General features: G+C 47.9%; 1 protein-coding gene across 2 annotated transcripts in view; it reads left to right on the top strand.

Moving 5' to 3' along the window:
• The window catches only part of LOC146869134 (E3 ubiquitin-protein ligase TRIM39-like), a 48105-nt gene that overhangs the window by 16566 nt on the left and 10608 nt on the right, over positions 1–20931 (top strand). For both annotated transcript variants that reach the window (XM_085630966.1, XM_085631153.1), the window contains exons 3-4: positions 352–582; positions 6352–6374. In XM_085630966.1, coding sequence (XP_085487092.1) covers positions 352–582; positions 6352–6374 — 254 coding nt within the window. The remainder of the gene's footprint in view (positions 1–351; positions 583–6351; positions 6375–20931) is intronic.

Below are 20931 nucleotides of genomic sequence, written 5' to 3' on the forward strand. Positions count from 1 at the left end.
TCACATCCACTCACACTTGACTTCAGCCAGTCTCCACTCAGCCTGTCTCTGGGTCTTTGACTGTCTCTGCCTGTGGGGGGTTCGCTTCCTTGCACTTTCTTTATGGATCTAACTTCTCTGCAGCCTCACAGATTCTGACCTCCACACAGTTTGTAAGGTGTCTGAGGACAGGGGGGGGCAGGAGTGGGAGAAGGATGTAAGACAGTAAAAGTGAAGGTAGTGAGAGGCTGCAGTTCAGAAATTGGGAGAAGCACGCGAGTGTTCTGATTTTTTAAAGTAGCTATTAACCCCTCGACCCTCCCCCTGAACTTTTTAATATCTTACCAGCTTTTGTGTCTTTGCTTATGACAGGACAAGTTAAGAACTGAGAAGAAAAAAATTGAATCTGGGTTTGAAAAACTGCGGCAACTCCTGAAAGAACACGAGCAAACACTTTGTGAAAAACTGGAGGAGATGGACAAGAAAATGACCATGGTAGAAAATGCAAATATCACCAAACTGTCCAATCAAATCACCTCTCTCAACGCCGTGATAACAGAGATAGAAAAGAAGTGTGAGGAGCCAGCATGGGAACTCCTGAAGGTGAGATATCAATCAATCAATCAATCAATCTACTTGGATTTGTAGAGCACGGCTAATCACCCGTGAGGGTATGCAGGCACTGGGCTCTTGCTGGGATCAGTTGCAAAGCCAGGTCTCGATTCCTTTTCTGAATTCAGGGAGAGAGGATGATGTTCGGAGGTACAGGGGAGGTCGTTCCAGGACTTTGCAGTGAGGTAGGAGAGGGAACATCCTCCACTGTTGCTTCAGTGGATGTGGAGTGAGGGAGAGGGAGGTGAAGGGCAGGTGTCTGGAGGGTTTGTGGAAGTTCAGGCATTGGTTGATGTATGCTGGTCCTTGGTCGTGGACGGCCTTATAGGCGTCAGTCAACATATTGAATTGGGATCTTTTACGGATGGGGAGCCAGTGGAGGTTCCTGGGGTGGGGGGGATGTGGTTCCTCCCGGGGAGGTCCAGGATGAGTCTGGCAGTTGAGTTCTGTATCGTCTGGAATCCATTCAGGAGTTGGATGATGAGTCCTGCGTAGAACGGGTTGTCGTAGCCCAGCCAGCTGGTGACTAGAACTTGAGTGTCAGCTTACCTGGTGTTGATGGGGAGCCATCTGAAGATCTTTTGGAGCATGTGGAGGGTCAGGAATCAGACGGAGGAGACTGCATTGATCTGATCTTTCATGGTGAGTTTGCTGTCCAGGGTGATGCTGAGGTTGCGTGTGCGGTCTGTGGGTGTGCGGCTGAGTTAGGAGAGCCATCAGGTGTCGTTCCACAGTGAGGTGTTATTCCCAGAATATCAGCACTTCCGTCTTATCCATGTTAAGCTTCAGGCAGATGGTCTTCATCCAGTCGGTGACGCTCGTCATGCAGTTGTGGGAGTTGGCCCTGGTGGTGGAAGGGTTTTCTGTGAGCGAGAGGATGGGCATCGTCTGTGTAGGATATGATGTTGAGGCCGTAGGTTCTGAAGATGTCTGCCACAAGCGTCATGTATGTGTTGATCAGGGTGGGGCTGACTTGAGCAGCCTTGAAGGATGCCGCCGATTATGCTCTTGGGTTCCGAAGCGGAGGGTGGTTGGCAGATCTTTTGGGTTCGTCCTGTGAGGAAGGATGTGATCCATTTGAGGGTGTCTGCCTGGATCCAGATGGGGTGGATTCTTTTGATGAGGGTGTCGTGAGAACGCTGCTGAGAGGTTGAGAGGGATCACAGCCGCTGTCTCCCCATGGTTGAGGAGGGACCTGCTGTCATCGGTGGTCAGGGCAGTCTCTCTGCCGTGGTGGGCGTGGAAGGTAGTTTGGGAGGTGTCCAGCAGATTGTTGCTCTCCAGGTGCTCGTGAGTTGGTGATTGATCCCCTTCTCAGGGACTTTGGCTGGAAAGGGGAGCAGAGAGATGAGGCGGTAGTTCTTGAGTTTGCTGGGTTCGGCGGAGGGTATCTCGAGGAGCGGTCTGACCTCTGCATGTTTCCATTGATCAATAAAGGTGGCTGTGGTGATGAATGCGTTGAGAATAGAGGTGGTGGGGGCAGGGGTCCGTGGGTGCTCCAGAGTGGATGGAGTTCAGGGTGGCTGTGGTGCTCTGTGTGGTGAGCGGATGGTTGGGTGTGGCATCAGTTGACATGAGGAGGCTGTAGAGGTCGTTGTTAATGCAACACACCAGGCAATACCAGTGACCGTAATTAACATGGACATGAAGGAGCAAATTGTGAAAAAAGCTGAGCCAGCATCTTAGAGAATTAAAAAGAAAATTCCTTCTTTTCTAAGAAGTTTGAAAATATTTCTGTTCTAAAGCAGTTACTTTTTTCCTGAGACAGACGGCCACTTACGTTTGCGTTCACCGATCTTTTGTTAGGGTGAACAGCTATATAACTAGGCATTTGGAATAAGTAGTGAAAAGCTCACTGGTTTTTTTCCACCCCAGATAAAGATTGCCACAGAAAACACTTTAGTTTGAAGAAGAGTGACCATTATATATCACAAGTAACCCTTGGTCATATTACAGAGTGTGTGACATGAAAGTCCGCAAATTGCTGCCCGGCAGCACCAGAAATTTGATTTATAACTAGATTATCATGAAACCATGAACAGCAACCAAATTCCTCACCAATTTGGCTTATGGTGGGATAGAGGCGTAAACCTCCGTAATCTGTCACTCTTGATAGTGATGCGCTGCTCAGTTAGGTTGATTCGTTTACAACCCAGAAGCTTCCTGGGTGACAAAGAGCATCCAGGACATCCCTCCGAGGGTGGCAGAGAGCATCACTCGGAGATTGACAGAGAGCATCACTCGGAGATTGACAGAGAGCATCCAGGACATCTCACCGAGGGAGAATGGGAGCATCCCTCCGAGGGCGACAGGGAGCCTCCCTTCGAGGGCGACAGGGAGCATCCCTTCGAGGGCGACAGGGAGCATCCCCCCGAGGGCGACAGGGAACATCCCTCCGAGGATTGTGAACCTGCCTCTGTGGTTTAAGATGTGGGAGCTGGGGCGGATTCCAGGGTCGTGCAAGTGCCATCTCATATAAAAGCTATTAGCTAACGGGGGCTGTTGTTGGTTATTCATTTTGGATAGCGCCCAGAAGGTCATGCTACAGGGTGCTGAAGAGGAACCCCCCCATCATGTCACTTGACTCTGAAGAGAAGGGCACACTGCACTGACGGAAACTCACCAGCACAAGCAGTCACACAAAAGGGCTTTTTTAAGTGTAATAATGTTTACTTTAGACTTTTAGTTACCTGAATTCAACAATGAGCAACACACAGAGGGGCTGCAAGTGTGTCAAGCTACAGCACGTCCAGAGAATGGCTTGGTGGAGCGGGGGCTCGGCCAGCTTCTGAAGCAGCTGATGCACTTCTGTTTCTAGAGAAAGTTTCAAATCCACAGGCGCCGCACTAGCAAACCAACATTATTCAAGTGCTGCAGACTGAGTCTCTGCACGCGGGGACTGGCAGAGGCAGTGTACGCACATCCCGCCTTGTATATCAGCCAATGGGAAGCGGCCAACATGGACTGGAAGCACACCAGTTACTGACGGTGGGCAGTCTAACACTGCTCATGCAGGACTGACGTCACTCACTTTGCACCACCACTCCCCAGTAAAGCTTAATAGCCAATGGGAGCAGTTGGTGTGTGTGAAAGTGGGCAGGGATGGATAAGTGGCCAAAAAGGCCTGAAAATAAACAAAATTGCTATGACAGGATGCAAAAGTGGGGGTCAGGCTGCGAGGTACTGACAGGTTGTCGGCGATCTACCAATAGCTCGTAATCGACTGGTTGCTGACCCCTGCTTAAAATGTTTCTGGATTTTTTCCCCATAATTCTAGACCGTAATTTCGTTGAAAATTAGCCAACGTACGACCACAGGACGCTTGCTTATTATTAAACATATATTATCCTGAAGTCCTACTGTAATGAACCAACATACGGCTACGCGACGCTTGCTTATTATTAAATATTTATCATCCTGAAGTCCTACTGTAATGAACCAACATACGGCCACGGGACGCTTGCTTATTATCCTGAAATTTTATCATCCTGAAGTCGTACTGTATTACCGTTTTAGTGCCGCTTGGCCTTCTCAGATCGTCTCCGAGGTTGCATGGTAACACTTAAATGATGAAGTCTACATTTTACCAATCAGAAAATGTATATTTTTGTGCCTCACTCATCTGGCTTCCCCATGTGATTTTATTTTTCACTCATCTGTTGTTTAGCTCTCGACACCCTTCGATTTCATGGTCCGTTTTCATGATGTTTTTTTCTATATTCTTATAATTTTCTCAGGCATCTCTTATGTCTGTTTATCAGGTTAATTTTCAGTAAAACATCTTAAGAAAACATTAATCCTGTAAAATAGTTTATTACCATAACCGTAACTTACTCGCAGCGCTTCTCACCCTCATCTTTGCCACTCCCTGGGCTGGGCATGATGATGAGGTGGTAACAGTAGAGCGACTTAAGGAAAGGCAGCAAGGGATAGGAAATAACCAACCACTGCGTGGCTCCATAATAAAGCCATGCTGTGATTGGCCATGTCCTTCTGTAGAGACAAACCTGCTGCCGTCAAGACTAGGCCTACTGTTCGCCTCTTGAGCCAATCCAGAAGCTGCTTCACAGCATAAGAGAAGCGTGGGGATTGGCTGGAGCAGGCAAAGTCAGCTCTCCTTTGGAGACCGGGTCGCTGCGGATATGATCCCTGGCTCACTAACATTGTGCGGGTAGGAGAGGCCTTATGTGCGCATGCCGGGTTGGTCATAGGAAGAAATCCATCCATCCTGACATGCGCACTTACACAGCTTTAGACCCAGACAATCTTCCGGTGCTGTCTATAATGATGCCACGCCCCCAAGTCTGCTGCTTGCAATGTGCAGCCGGCTCACCGCTATAATATAAGCACCGCGACCGGGAATATAAACTGTCTAAATGCATATTAGGGCCCAGGGAGGCAGCAAATACAGGAGGGCAACACACCCATGGAGAAATTGCACCTGGGTGGAATTACATCCAGTACATCAGGACTAGAATTTTGTGATTGTTGCCCCCGTATGTCATGGTTTTCCTCCCTTATGCCAAGAAGCATCTCCAATGAGCTAGTGCCAGTATCTTGCCACAGTTACCCCCTATGCCAGCAATTGCCTCCAGTGTGCCAGTAGCAGTGGTTTTCACAGGTGCCTGTCCATGCCAGCAATTGCCTCCAGTATTCCAGCAGTAGAATTTTTCCATAGGTCCCTTTATAAGCCACAAATTACCTTCAGTATGTAAGGGCCAATGGCAGACTAGCAAGCATTACATCATATTCTCACTCACATTTACTCAACCACACGCAATCATTCATTCTCACTCAGTCTACCTCACTCTCACTCATTCTTACTCTGACTCCAACATACTTACTTGCTCTAACTCTGTCATTCTCACACACTCTGTATCACTCATTCTCTCTCCTTCACTCACACTCACACTCACTCCAACTCTTACTCACTCATACATTTTCACTTGTGCTCTCTGACTCACTCATACTCACTGACACTCATCTTCACTTATTCTCACTCCCTTTTAGTGGCTCACACACACTACCTGTCACTGACACTCGCTGTTACTTACACACACTCATGCTCACATGTACAAACACATTCACAAACACACAACCACACTCCGATCCCCAAGCTTGTACCCTACATACATTTAAAAGCATGTTTTATTTGTCATCTGCCACAGAAATACTCATTCTAGATCCTCGTGCCCCATTTTTTATGACACTAACAGTGAATAATAATCTATTATTCACTATTAGTTGAATATAAAATTGTTTGAAATACAAAGGTGGAGCATGGCTCCCATAAGGGCGAGCTGCCTCTGTGTTCTTGGTACTCATTTGGTACCTCTGAAGCCAGAGGTCGCACAAGCAGTGTCAGGGGTCACAAGGGACAAGACAGGAGTCACAGCTGCGACCCCTGGAAATCCCTAAATGATGCCCATGCATGTGACCCTGTTGAGAACATCCTACAATGTGCCAAGTGACCTCATTCAGAATATCAGAATGTGCTGTGTTTTGTGACTCCATTCAGAAGAACACTGTGCTCTGTCATTACCATTCCGAATATCAGTTTCTGTTATATCTTGTGACCTTATTCTGAATATCACATTTTGTGCTTAGTCATGCGATACCCCAGAATGTGCTGTGTCATGTGACCTCATTCACTGTTTTCTATCCATAGATAGTTAAGTGTTTCACTCCTAAAAATACTGCCAAAACTTTAACATCTCCTGTGGAAACTGATTTCACTGTGTTTGTTTCCCTGTTTTGCAGGATGTCAGAAGCACCCTAAGCAGGTAAGGCCAGTTTATTATCCTCCTGTCAGTGTGTAAGGAGCAGGTTTCAATGCTGCAGTGTGTAAATGCCACTTCTGAGCTCACACAAAGTGTTAGGAAACTTTCAGATCCTCATAAAATCACTTTACATTCTCAAAACAAATCTTAAGTCCTCAGAAACCTTCCCTGCGTCATCCGGAAACTCTCTTACATTTTCAGAAATCCCTGCAAGTTTTCAGCAAACTCTGATCTATACGAGCACAAGCAGTTGACACGTGTTTCGTCCGTTGGACTTTATCAAGGCTGCAGAAAAAATACATACATTGGTATGGAACATCATCTCTCATGAAATCTTTTATGTAAAATTCTTACGTGAAAACCTCATGTAGCAGTGATGAGGCGAAGGAAAATAGTGACATGAAAATCTACATGCCAGACACAACGCACTGAGGATATTGTGTAAAAATGCATTGTAGCGTCAGCTCACCCAAAGCCATAAAAAGCGGTACCCATGATAGGCGATGTTGACCGAAAGAAGAGAACCCATGGGGGCCACAGGGAATGCCAGTATATATTATAATACAAGTGAAAAACTAGATTTTGCAGGCATTGTGCTCTCTAAGATACAAAGAAAGATGTGCATTTGGTGTTACTTTTTGCATGCAAGGAATGAATATATATTAGTTGTGAGATTTAATTAGAATATAGAATACCTGAGCGCCCTGTAGTAAGGACAATGTCCAAAAGTAGTCCGATAGATACAGAGAAGATCTTGTCGGAATCTATTTAAAATATATATAAAATTGCATGTATATGAGACCATGCTGAGGAAAATATAGGACTGTGCAGAAAAGTAAAAATCAGTACACCGTAAGGAGAGCAAAGTCTCCTGAGTAGTAAAAAGGGAAGTGCAAATAACAACATATAAAAGTAGACCAGTTTAGGATGAAAACTGGTCACCCAGGTGAAACGAGGGAAGTGATTCCATGTGTAGCGGAATACAATGAAAAGGGCCAATGTACGAATAGTTGTCCGGTGAATTTCCGGATGGAGTATATAATTCCATTTCTAGGGCCTTGAAAAAGTCACTCTTGTCACTGCTTTAAGCAAGCAGATATTCCGGCCATTCAATAGGTTGTGTATGAGTATGTAGCATCCTGTCACGTCCGCAACCCGGCAACACAGCTGAAACAAGAGCCCCGAGCCACCTATATGGATACCTCTCTGGCATAGGATGAATAAGTGGATGAGTAAAGCTGTCCCCTCCATTTTTTGTGGAGTTTCTGGGCTTCTGTCCAACATATCTGTCTCTCTAATCCTTCTAAGATAGATGTGTGTTCTATACTGTTTCACAAAGGAGTTTAGACCCCTCACATTCCATGTGGCAAATTTAAAATTTCACCCATCTCGTAACATCCCACCCCCCTCGTTCTCCTCCTCCGCAAACACACCTCCCCACACCATTCCCAAACCCCCGCCAGCCTCAGACACACAACTGATGCTTTAACAACGATAATAACCCCAAACCATATGCGACTCCCATTATACCACCCGGGTAAACACCTTTCAACTTAGCTAGTGTCCTCCCACACATAATGCTGCTCCCACCCACCCAAAAACAGTCTCAATTGAACTACAGTGTGTGTACAATCCCTCTATTGGGTATAAACTGGTATTATATTTTAGGGGCAGAAAACAGTCAGATCTCACCCCAGGGGGCGGCTCAATCAGCAGTTCCGCTCCCTAATACCCTGAGGTACTCACACTGGTAGTCAGGTAATCAGTCACACCACAGAAAAGCATAAACAGGAGAAGGTATGGGAGAAAAACAAGAAGTAAAGTATAATAGAGCAAGGGAAAAGGGCGGGTTGGCCGCTTGGTAGGTGAATGACCCGGGCCCTCTGTCAGTGCCACCACCTCATCTTATCACACCTCACTTAAAGTCCGTACAACAATGACCGAGTGTCCCAGGGGGAGCCTCAACAAACAGACTAATCAGTCCCGTCGTACTACTGGGTGGCATTCCCCCTCCAGCCCTCCTCATACCTGTCATGCCAGGGGCAAGTGCAACATCATTCTACAGCACCTTCAGTGTGGTCCATAAATATGTGTCCATATTCGACCATCTGCTCGCTCGGGTGTTCGTGAGTCCCCAACAGATGCGATTCTGTGCTTGAGGAAGCAGCAGAAATAACTGCCTCAACTAAGGCCCTGGCTGCTTCTCACCCCTGTCATTGTTTTGCTAGGTCCAGAGTACCACCAGATTGCACCACCGTTCTCGCGGCAGATCTGGAACGGCGTCTACGTTGGCTTTGTCTCCTTGGAGTAGACGAGGGGCCTTCTCCCTGCCACAGTGAATCCCGAGCCCGTCCCGTAGATGTCGAAGGCTGACATTCAGCACTATGGACCTCCAGCCAGCCCCAAGTGTTGTCTGGCATTATGATAAAATGAGAATGTCCATCCCGCAGCACCTTCAGTTTGGCAGGGTAAGGCGACATATACTTCAAGCCAATCATTCTTAGCTTTTCTTTGACACTACTAAAGGACTGCCATTGCAATTGGACAGCTCTTGTATAGTCTGGGAATATTCGTATACTGCTATTTACAAATATCGGGTCTCCATGGCTCCGAACCCCTCATAGTAGTTTATCCCGTTCTCTGTAGTTGAGAAATTTCCCTATTATGCTTCGGGGTCGAGCTCCTGGTTGCGGCGGTGGGACCAATGACTTGTGGGCCCTTTCCACCGCAAGAAATAGTGTCACGTTTGTGAGTGCCGTCTTGATCCAGTCTTCCATGAAGGTCTCTGGGACGTTACCCTCGGCACCCTCGGGGAATCCCATAAATCATAGGTTACATCTGCAGGACCAGCCCTCTACATATTCGATTCGTGCCTCCAATCGACTCAAGCAGACCGCCTGGGCGTCCACGTCACCTTCAATGTGGAGATCTCCCCCCGCACTTCCGTGACCTGTGTCTCCGTTTCCACAGATCGCTCCGCTACCGTGCGAAGGTCGGTGTGGAGGAGGTTCATGTCTATGGCCATGGCTTCGGTTTGGGCCTGAGGCTTCAATTGCTGCCAGAATCCGGGCCCCTCAGGGCTCCATTGCAGGTTGTGTCGCCTCTTCAAGAGACTGTGATGTGGTGGTACCCACTCCCTGTACCGTGAACTGGTCAATCTTTGTCTGCTTGCCGACCCAGCGCAGTTTGTCCTTACCCATGCCACCGTGAGGACCTGCAACTTTCTCTCCCTCAATATCTCCAGGATTTCTGGTGGCAGCGCTGCAGTTGTGGTCGCTCCCCACACCTTGTGTGTCTAGATTGAATGCCACCAGTGGTGCCAGTCCAATTCTCCACAGGTAAGCTGTGTGATGGACTCCAGGAGTAGCAGCGGGGTGCAGCAGCACAGAGGATACAGAGTTCCCACCTCCTGGTGTCACCTACAGCTCTGATTCAAATCCAGGGTCCGGTGTTCAGATGCCTGTGCAGAGATCGCACCAGGCAGTCATGTGACTGTGGAGGCCATGCTCCTAGTTCAGAGCTAGTTACCAGCGAAAATCCTATAGGAGGAGAATGTCAGGATCAATGGCAGGTTGCAAGTCACACAGCCCACTCACCAGTCAGTGGGACCGGCCACCAAGAGTGTGGGTTCACGTCCAGTCCAGTTCACCTCCACGCTGCCAAGGCTGACTGCTAGTCTCCTCTCGCTCCTCTGCACGACCCTCAATCCCGGGGTGAGGCGAATAAACAATTGCTGGCAGCCTCTCGCTTGTGTGTGCATCCACACTTCTTATACTCTCCAGGCATACCCCTGCACAGCACCTGGAGGGGGGGGGAGTCCACAGAAAAGCTCCACCTCAAGCACCAGGAGTCCACCAGGGCCACCACTGGATCCGTCCCCAGCATCCTACCGAGGGCCCCTTGCATCAACCAGGGCGCACCGTTGTCGCGGCTCATCTCCACCACGGCATGTAGGAGTGCCTGCAATGTCCAGGGGATCAGCGGTCACAGTCTCTCTCGCACTCGGTCTCAGGTGGGGGGTAAATCAATGCAGCCACCATGTTGGGGGGGTCTCTCTGTGGCGAGGCAGTCACCAAGAGGGGAGGCGTGCCGGGGCTCCGTTACAGGCTGCAGGTTCTGTCAGCAGGCTGGCCCCACCACTATCGTGGTATCAGCCATCCCGCTTTACCACCCACACTCCGTTCACCTCCTTGCGGCAGCTCCCCAGGTCCGTCCCACAGCTTTGGCAGGCCACCTGGTCTCCAGCAGAGAGGTAGTGACTTGTAGGCCTCTCCTCGGTCTGTGCAGCAGCGCGTTGCAGACAGCTCCGGGGTGTCACTATTTCCATGCCCCCTATCCGGAGATCAGTTTCAAGATTTTCAGAGTCGAGGGGGCGGCAGGAGGATGGAGTATGCCTGTGTCTGGGCTGGAGCTCTCTTTTAGTGCTGCCGCCCGCCCATCTTGTTGGCCACGCCCCCGAATCTTATCTATCATTAATAAAATGAATGGCCATGCTGATCCTATGAATCCACCATAGGCTAAATGAACAGCTAGATCCTATGGATGCCGGAGCCAAAGATGAAATGAAGAATCCTAAGAAGTAACAGTGCCTAGAGGTTACAGCGTATAGTGACATGACTTCTCCTCTCTGTAGAGGTAGTATGGGGCACTAATCATCTACTGAGGCCGACTTGCGCTCCAAGTCCAGTCTACTGACATCTCTTACAGATCTGAGCCATTCTGATACCTTTGGTGGGTCGGGAGTAATTGATTTCTTACAGATTTCCGTTCTTGCTAGCAATATCAGAAAAAATATCAGTGAGGCCTGATCCAAGTTTAACTCGTCCCAGTACGGGCACAAGTCCATCCCAAATCGGATCAGGCAGGGGCTTACCTTAACTTCTCAGCCAGTAATTTATTGAAACACCTGACTTACATACCCCCAGAAGAAGGCAAATAACGGGCAGTCCACGAACATGCGTATATCATCCGCCTCTGTGTCACCGCACTTCTAATATTTTGATGGTTCCTATGTGATCTAAGCCAACTTCGTTGGTGACCAATAAGGTCTATGGAGAGTAAACAAATGATTCTTTTTAAGTGGTGCTGGTTTGATCAGAGTGTATAACAGATGTAAAGATACTCGCTGTAATTGCTCTTTAGCTAGCGCCAGAAGATCCTTTTCCCAGTGCAGGTATGGGACTCACTCGAGAAAATCTGACTTTATGTTGTTTCTGGAGCGCGCATACCCCCTCCAGCCATGCTCACTTTATTGGGGCCAATCTCCCTTAACCATTGTAGTGTCTCTTCACTAATCTGTGAGATTGATCTCGGATTCCCGTTCATGCATTTGTCTGCCGGCTACGTGCCACTCCACCTGTGGCCTGTCAATCAGTAACCTTGAGCTTAGGTCTTCGTGCTTGCCGGACTACGTATATGCGAGTCGGGGTTGATGCGGCGTTCACATCGGGTGAATTTGTTAACAAGGACGTGATTTTGTTCACATAAATAAATGTATCATTTGTCATATCAGCATCGCTTTTTTCCAAATTAACAGTGGGATACCTTAGTTACGTTTACATCCGATATTTCCTCCAAACTCTGAGTTACGATGCTCCCATGATTCCTAATCTGGTTTCTGGTTTGAAGCCCTACTTTCTCTCTAGCCCAAGTCATAATCTCTGTCTTTCCCTTATTGATTAGATACCCTGACAGACTCCCAGAATCTCTGGCATGCGTCTCAAGCTGTGGAACAGAGAGCTCTGGCTTCGATGCATACAGAACTATGTCATCAGCATGCAGTGCTGGTCGGGTTGGTAACCCTGCAGCTTCAAAGGGAAGCATGGTCTAATCCTGCCGAATCATCTGGGAAAAGGGCTCAATATATACACGGAACAGAATTGGCGACAAAGGACACTGCTGTCTAGTTCCCCTGGATATCTGAAACGAAGCTGTAAATTTGCCATCCAAAATCTTTGCTGCCGGCACCATATATAACATTTGCACAACTTCGGTAACATTGCTGCTGAAACCATAATCCTGCAATACCTCCCAAAGATAGAACCAATTAACGCTAACAAATGCTTTAGCAGCATCAATTCTTGCGATTGTCAACAGGAGATTAAAGGCCTCGGCCATATCATTCGCACCGATGTCATTGGGTTCATTCATACAGCTTCCTTCCAGGCACAAACCACTTTTGATCGAAATGCATCAACTTTGGAAGGACATCTGACAACCTCTTAGCCAAGATTCCTGTAATCATTTTGTAATCACAGTTCAACTAAGATAGAGGTCTGTAGGAATCCACTAACCTAGCATCTTTACCCTGCTTAAGGATCATAACTACAGGTGCCTCATATTAGGAAGGTGGAATTTAACAGCCTTCCAGAGAGATCTCATTAAAATAAGATACCCAGAAAGAGACCAAAGAGTTTATCAATTTTTATAGTGTTCAGATGGGATCCCGCCTGTGCCTGCTGCTTTCCCTTTACTGACTTCCTAACCTGTTCCCTTATCTCTCCCTCAGTGATCCCGTCTGGCTCTGCTGCTTTCACTTTATGGTGCTTCCTAACCTGTTCCCTTATCTCTCCTTCTGGGATCCCGTCTGGGCTTGCTGCTTTCCTTTACTGAGCCTCTGAACCTGTTCCCTTATCTCTCCCTCTGTGATCCCGTCTGGGCCTGCTGCTTTCCTTTACTGAGCCTCTGAACCTGTTCCCTTATCTCTCCCTCTATGATCCCGCCTGGGCCTGCTGCTTTCCCTTTACTAAGCCTCCTAACCTGTTCCCTTATCTCTCCCTCTGTGATCCCCTCTGGACCTGCTGCTTTCCCTTTACTGAGCCTCGTAACCTGTTCCCTTATCTCTCCTTCTGTGATCCCGTCTGGGCCTGCTGCTTTCCTTTACTGAGCCCACTAACCTGTTCCCTTATCTCTCCCTCTGTGATCCCCTCTGGGCCTGCTGCTTTCCCTTTACTGACTTCCTAACCTGTTCCCTTATCTCTCCTTCTGTGATCCCGCCTGGGCTGCTGCTTTCCCTTTACTGAGCCTCCGAACCTGTTCCCTTATCTCTCCCTCTGTGATCCCGTCTGGGCTGCTGCTTTCCCGTGACTGAGCCTCGTAACGTGTTCCCTTATCTCTCTCTCTGTGATCCCGTCTGGGCCTGCTGCTTTCACTTTATGGTGCTTCCTAACAGGGCCGGACTGGGAACTGAAAGCAGCCCTGGCAAATTTTGGCAGACCAGCCCCCGTCTGGCGCGTAGCGAGCGCGAGCAGCATGTGAGCCCGACCGCTATCTCCCCCCAAGAAAATTTTGGAAAACGACAGATCAAAATGGTGAATTTTACAGCACATTTTTCATTACATATTCAATTGTATCAACTTTCTAAGCACAGTAAATAGTAGGTGATTACCTTAAAGAGCACCAGGTTACCCACCCAGTCATATGTACCCATAGACATTAAAGAGCACCAGGTTACCCACCCAGTCATATGTACCCATAGACATTATAGAGCACCAGGCGACCCACCCAGGCATATGTACCCATAGACATTAACGAGCGCCAGGTTACCCACCCAGGCATATGTATCCATAGACATTAAAGAGCAGCAGGCTACCCACCCAGGCATATGTACCCATAGACATTAAAGAGCGCCAGGCTACCCACCCAGTCATATGTATCCATAGACATTCATTCAGAGGCCACCAAACATAGACAGAAGTAGTGAATCAGAGAGAACAAAGTAAAAGTGAGACCAGCCCCCCACATGGTGTGTAGCGAGCAAGCGCAGTGAGCAACCACTACTAGGGGGAGTTTGGGGGGTTGCACTTGTCCCCCCCCCAAGAAAATTTGAGAGACAGAAAGGCCAAAACAAAGCATTTTTCAACAAATTTTCATTACATATTAGATTGTATTAACTTTTAAAGCCTAGTAAATTGTCACTCATGTTATCACACATTAAGCACTGACATGTGATGTCACATATGAGCACACAGGCCTCTGAGTGAGGCCAGAATACTGTGGAAATGTCACACCACCAGGCCAGAAAGCATGGAAACGTCACACATAAGCACCCAGGCCAGAAAGCATGAAAAATGAACATAAAGGCCCTGGCCTTGACATGACACATCTTTAAATAGCCTACTTAAGTGGGTGGCACAATAAGTGTTGCAGGCCCACTAGCAGCATTTAATGTACAGTCCCTGGGTACATGTAGAACCACATTTCTAGGGACTTACAAGTAAATTAAAATTGCCAATTCGGTGTAAGCCAATTTGACCATGTTTAAAAGGAAAGAGCGCAAGCACTTTAGCACTGGTTAGTGGTGGTAAAGTGCCCTTGGGTACTCGTAGTGGCACTGCCCTTGTTGATTTATACCCCTGCATCAGGGCTAATGAAGAAGGCAGGAGCAGAAAAGAAACTAAGGAGGGTTTTAAAGGGCCTATTAGTGTGTGAAGTGCCCCACACCTGACGACTTTAAAAACTTTTCACTATAAGAGAGAGGAGGAAGAGGAGGAGGGGGAGGGGGAGGGGGAGGAGGGGGAGGAGGAGGAGGAGGAGGAGGAGGAGGAGGAGGAGGAGGAGGGGGAGGAGGAGGAGGGGGCATAAACAAGGAGAGGTATGGCCAGCGAGTAGCCTGAGAGCCACACAACTCTCTCTCCCCTAAAACTCTAGCAAAAGCTTCAGAGGCTACCACTAATTTCCTAGGGAGGTTGCAACCCCCTTTATGGACGTCAGCAATGCAGAGCCTCCACACACGAGCTGGAAGGCTGCTCTGTGCAAGGGCTTCCAGCTCACCTTGTCTAGCACTATGATGACAGCTCTTCCCGACCATGTGACGGGAGCCAATAGTGTGACACACGCTCACACCGCGTGAGGTAGCAGTTCTATCTTCCACATCTGATAATGCCCTTGCTGCCCCTGGGCCCTTAGGAGCAAGTAGGAGGCTGTTAAAGGGCTTGGGCTGGGATCAGAGATCAACTCTGTGATGTCATCAGAGGATTGGTGATGTCATTTGCCTAACACTGCGCCTTCTGTAGAGAACTCTGTGCAGCAAATTTGTTACAGATTGGAATCGATGCAAGGCAGACCCAGCCTTTTCAGCTTTCTGAGGCCAGAAAACATGAATACTATTCAGCTGGATAATCTGTTCCTTAGACATTGAAATAGAACGCACAGGGATTGGGTCTTATGAAACAGCAAGCCTCTTTCGAAAACTTCTGTCAGATTGCACACTGGGAACTGCAGCTACCGTCACTGTGGCCCGATTGCATCTTTTAGAAGTGAACCATCCGCTGAACAGTGAACACTGAACAGTGAACACACAAGTGCGCATTTTAACAGCGCAAACTCCTTTCTTGTGAAACCCGGACTGAAATCCGAACAATTAAAAAAAACGTAACTCACAAACCAACTGAGCCAGCATCAAGGGAACACACTGAGGGCTCCTACAAATGTACACGTTAGCCTAAGCGGCAAGTGCCAGTGGCAACACCAGTGGCCAGTGGAAAACAAAACAAAAGGACTCACTCGTGTAAAAAATAAAGAAAAAAAAGACTAGAAAGCCCTGTTGTCAGTTTAAAATATATTTTTCAGCACAAGCCCCAAGTTGGGGCTTGTGCTGATAAATATATTTTAAGCAGACCCCAACCTTTGCCCCAGTAACAGCCCCCAAGAGTCAAGCAGCACAGCGCCACCAAAGGGAGCACCCGACATGTATTCTGCCTGCTGGCTTCTGGCTCGGAACATTTCAGCTGGCCTGGCCCTGCTGGGAGTCAACACACACACGAACAGACAACACCTGACAAAGACGAAAAGAAAACCCATTTTTACAGAATCTGACCGGAGCTCATCAGGGTTTGAGGTCAGTGCAGCACTGCTGGGGGCAGCGGGCGGCCCATGGGCCGTGGCAGGAGGAACCAAAGCAGGCAGGGCTGCTCACAAATAAACCCACATTCAGGGTCCAGGGCACTACTGCTCTCTGCGCCTGCGCTGCCTGCGCAGAACCGGGCCGGGGATTAAACAAAACAAGCATTTACAATGCAATGGTCTCGGCATTGTTAAAGTTAGAGCTACTGGCATTGCTCATGACATTATTTTTGTTTATGTTTTTTTTTTTTAAACATTTAAAGAAACGGCATTGTTATTTACAATGTCAATAGCTTAATCACTCTCAAATGCGAGACCTATTGCATTTGCACCCACACACAGAGCCACCCACACAAAGCCACCCACACACACAGAGCCACCCACACACACAGAGCCACTCACATAGAGCATGCTGCGGGCTCCCGCTTGGCGGCCAGCCTCCCCTCCGAGGCTCTGTGCAGCAGCCTAGGTGCCTCACCTCTCTCACTGTCCGAGCACCACTACCACTGCTGCCAGGAAATCCAACTTCCACTCTGGGGCGACGGGAGCGCGCCCGAGGGCGGCCCTCCCGAATCCTCCCACCAGTGGTAAAACAGACGCAGATGGTGGGAGGGCCGTGTGGGATGTAACTCTTCTCTAAACGTCTCCAGTGCGAGGCGGGTCTAATAAGCTATTGAACACTAGACTGCTCAGGGAAGACTGGTATAAAATAGCCCGGTTTGTTGCGTGTGCACAAACTCTTTAGCTGCCAATAGGATAAAGATGACGGGCGCGCATTTCAGATCTCAGCTATGTGTCATTGGACAACTGGTAGACGTTCGTACATTTAAAATGGCCACACGCCACGTGACGTGAAAACTTATTTCTGCGCTCTCAAGCGCAGCCTTTGCTAGCCGAGACCTAAAAATGATCTGTGTCTTAAAAGTTACAAACGAATGGGCTAGAGCAACAATTAGGCCTTTCACCAAAAAGGCTCTCCAATGGAACAATGGTTCTTGTCAAAAGTTGGCTATCGTGGCAAAATGCAAAGGACCAACTTGCCAACATTAGTGCCGCTCCAAACATGCAGTAGCATCATTTGCGCGAACACATTTGGACTGCAAGATCCCGGCTGCCTGGAGATACCTGGTGACCGTGTATATCACCAGCATCGGTGTGTCTGTTTGCAGAATCCTAGGAGGCACAAGGAGGCTCCAAACACCCAGAGTCCTACACGGTGGCAGTAGCCATCTTTGCCCCTGCAAAACGTATGCTATGCAAAAGAATAAGAAATGGGGTATATCCTCAAGAGGGCCCTTTCACGCCGGGTATTCATTACCCTAGTATTTCGCATTTGCCCACTTCGCACAGAAGGCCATAATAGGTAGGGACTGGTATCTATATTACAGAAACAATTTCCTGGCTAAGGTGGGGGGGAGAGTAATCTCATCAATCGTGCTCTCAGAACTAGAGGTGAACTTAAACTCCAAGAAGTTAAGGGTCAAGGTATCTCCGCTATATGGAAGTAGGCTGTCGGCGGGTCGCTGGACTCGGTGTCTCACGTGGGGCCAACAATGAAGTGACTTTGAACTCACTGCCAGTTCACCAATCGTAGTGAACGTCTGAGCTCGAATTATACATTTCGGAACGTTACGTATGTCGTGTGGAGGTTACACAATTTTAAGAGAATCAAGTGACGTTTGAGGTACAGAAGGGTCTGATCAAGAATTGGATTATTCCCTGAATTGCCCTGATGAAGCCCTCTATTGGGCGAAACGCGTTGGCTGTATCGCTGCTGCTGTTTTCAATCATCTTGCAACATTAAAGAAATGAACAATTAAGAATTTGGACTGAAATGTCTATTGTACAGTTTTTGTAACTTTGAATGTTGCCTCTCTATGTGCTTTTCTTTTATATCTCTACTGCTATCAATGGCTTCTTCATATACGTCCTGCCAATAGGCTGATTTAATTATTATATTGGAACCAGGGGTGAGATCCTCTGGTACTGCCCAAAAACTTTACAAACCCAGCTTCCTGAATGTGGACCTGATGTACTAGAACCAAGGTTTAGACTGAATATCAGGTTGGGCTAATTGATCATTAAGGGGAATTCCACAGATTCCTAGGACTGATGAGGTCCAAATCTTTGCATCACTACATACTTCTGTGGCACCCACCTTCACGAGGTGCCCAGTATTTCCTGCACGCCCTCTGTGTGCTCCTGCCTATCCTGTATGTGCACCCTGCCTGCAACATTTACAAAACCAGTATGTCTGTGGCGTGTAACTTAAAAGTGCAACTGGACATTCTGACTTAACATGCATTTTAAACCACATCGCCGACCCCGTGTCCACTGTATCAAGGATGAAAGGCCCATACTTTTTATACACACTCAGACAGCTTTTATGTTCGCGGCCGAAATGTGTTTCACTTTTATTTTTTATTAACATGACCCAGCAGATGACGCAACTAACTCGAAGGTACCGCCCAATCTGTTTTCAGGTTGAAGTTATAACAAAACGACTTACCATGAGGCTTGCGATGTACAGCAAACACATTCTTCATGGGAATGACGCGGAGGCACAAAATGGCAATCGTAGGTAAACTGTTCGCTGTACGGTGTTTGCGTGAATTAGTCTCCGATGCTAACAGTCTTCATGGCACAGCGGATTAGTTTATTTATTCACAATGAATAACGCGTTTGCCCTGCCTCTCCATTTCGACTTGTGGAACCGGAGAGTCACCCTTGTATCCACAAAGAAAAGCACACCACTGCCTTTCTCCGAGGTGAAGCAGAAATGCCTCGGAGAAAGGCAGCGGCATTTTCGGATTCGGGGGCGTGTTTTCGGATTCGGGGTCGTGTTTAAACACGCCCATCGAAAGAATCGAAAAAAAGAGAAAAATATTCGAAAAAACACGCCCCCGAATCCGAAAAGGACGGGGCCTGTTCGGAGAGACAAACCTCTTCTCCAATGGCTGACCAGTATTCCAGAGGCCAGCCAATGGAGAAGAGGAGAGAAGAGGGGCGGGTTCAAGCCCCTCTTCTCCAAGTCATTAAATCTCGCGAGCGAGACTGCGCAAGCGCAGCCTTCGCTAGCCGAGACCTAAAAAGGTATAGGCCATGCATTTCCCGCCTCGAATCTCTGTTAACAGATCACCATCTGCTTTCATTTCATTTTGTCAACTCCCATTCTGCTTTTTTTGCCTATTTTAACGGGCCACCCAAGGAAGAGGAAAAAATACGGTTTTATTGACCCAGTCCGCATCACTAACCCGCACCAACTGTACGTAGCCATTTTAGAATGCTGTTTTGTTTGTTGACGTCTGATGGGGGATCTGAGACCTATCTTGACATCATTTCCTGGACAGCGCCTTTAAATCTGCTGCTTCCCAGTGGATGTCTATCATTGTTATGTCAAAGGAGAGGATGTGGCGTAACAACCAGAGTTGCCGACTTTGGAGCTGGGGAACCGGGTTCGAGCCTCGGCGTCAGCTCAACATTTTGCGATTCTGGGCAAATCACTTAATCTCCCCGTGCCAACCAAAAATGAATGTGTTTCTTTGTAATGTGACTGGTGCTCAAGTAAAGGGCTCCAATACATTTGGGTTGCAAAAAAAACACAAGTAACCGACTTCCTGCTCATTCGCAGAAGGATATACGACACCATTTAGAAGCTGATAGTGTCAACAACACGTGCCAACAAATGTGATGTTATGATACATTTTAGAGGGCCCGCCCAGTGGATGAACGTCATTCTTTGATTGTTTTGTGCACCTGTTTTGCAAAGTACATAAAGGGCTCTTTTTATTCGGAATAGTTTCTCTGCAGTAACATACGAACCTTTTTTTACATGTATGAAGTGCGGCAGCTGATAAAGAGGGCCGCCTCGCTTATTGTGTCGCTGTGCGTGTTATTGAAAGTATTTGCCCTGTTTAAGGAGCATACCAGACTCAGAAACTCGCCGAAACTCTGAATTAGTAAATGAGTTGCTAGTAGCACAGCACAGTTCGGAAGCAATTGTGGCAGTGGGTAACCAGCTTTGAATTTGGCTGGACGCTCAAGCATCGTGATTCTGGGCAAATCACGTAATCTCCCCATGTAAAGCGCTTTCATACCTTCCAGTCGAGCACGCGCTATATAAAACTGCAATAAAAAAAAATATATACCGCCGCAGCGATCATACCTACGCACTTCCGAGCTATGCTGTCATTCAGCTCATGTTCTAATTTATACAACTTTTCCAGTTTAACTGAAAACAGGCATAACACAGTTCTCTTCTCCTCTTGTGCATGGCACCTTGTTCATGATCAAGCCCCGCGGGCCTTCGCTTGAACGCCTGCGCAGGCCCAGATCAGAGCTGTGCACCTGTGTCTGAATGTAATCACACTTTCTGCAGCACAGGAGCTAATGTACAACATTTCCAAGAAAGGCAAGATTTGATTTGTCAGTTTGCAAAACTTGGAAAAACCTTTTGTTTAATAGGCCCACAGTGCCATGATGAATCTATACACCCCCCCCCTTCTCTACACCCTCCAGATGCCGACCCCTTATAGCCCATGTGCTGTCTTCTGACTGCTGATGACAGGTAAAGGTAATGCTCATGTGAGCCCCAGAGACCAGGGCGCAGGAGGCACTCTCAGCGAAGCGCATAGAAAAAAGAAAACAGAAATGGGGCGATGCGTCTGTGCAGAAAAAGCCGCCGGCCTCGTCATTTTAGCGCTATGTTCAATAACTC

Source organism: Triturus cristatus, chromosome 1_1 (assembly GCF_964204655.1).
Source record: "Triturus cristatus chromosome 1_1, aTriCri1.1, whole genome shotgun sequence".
Lineage (NCBI taxonomy): Eukaryota > Metazoa > Chordata > Amphibia > Caudata > Salamandridae > Triturus > Triturus cristatus.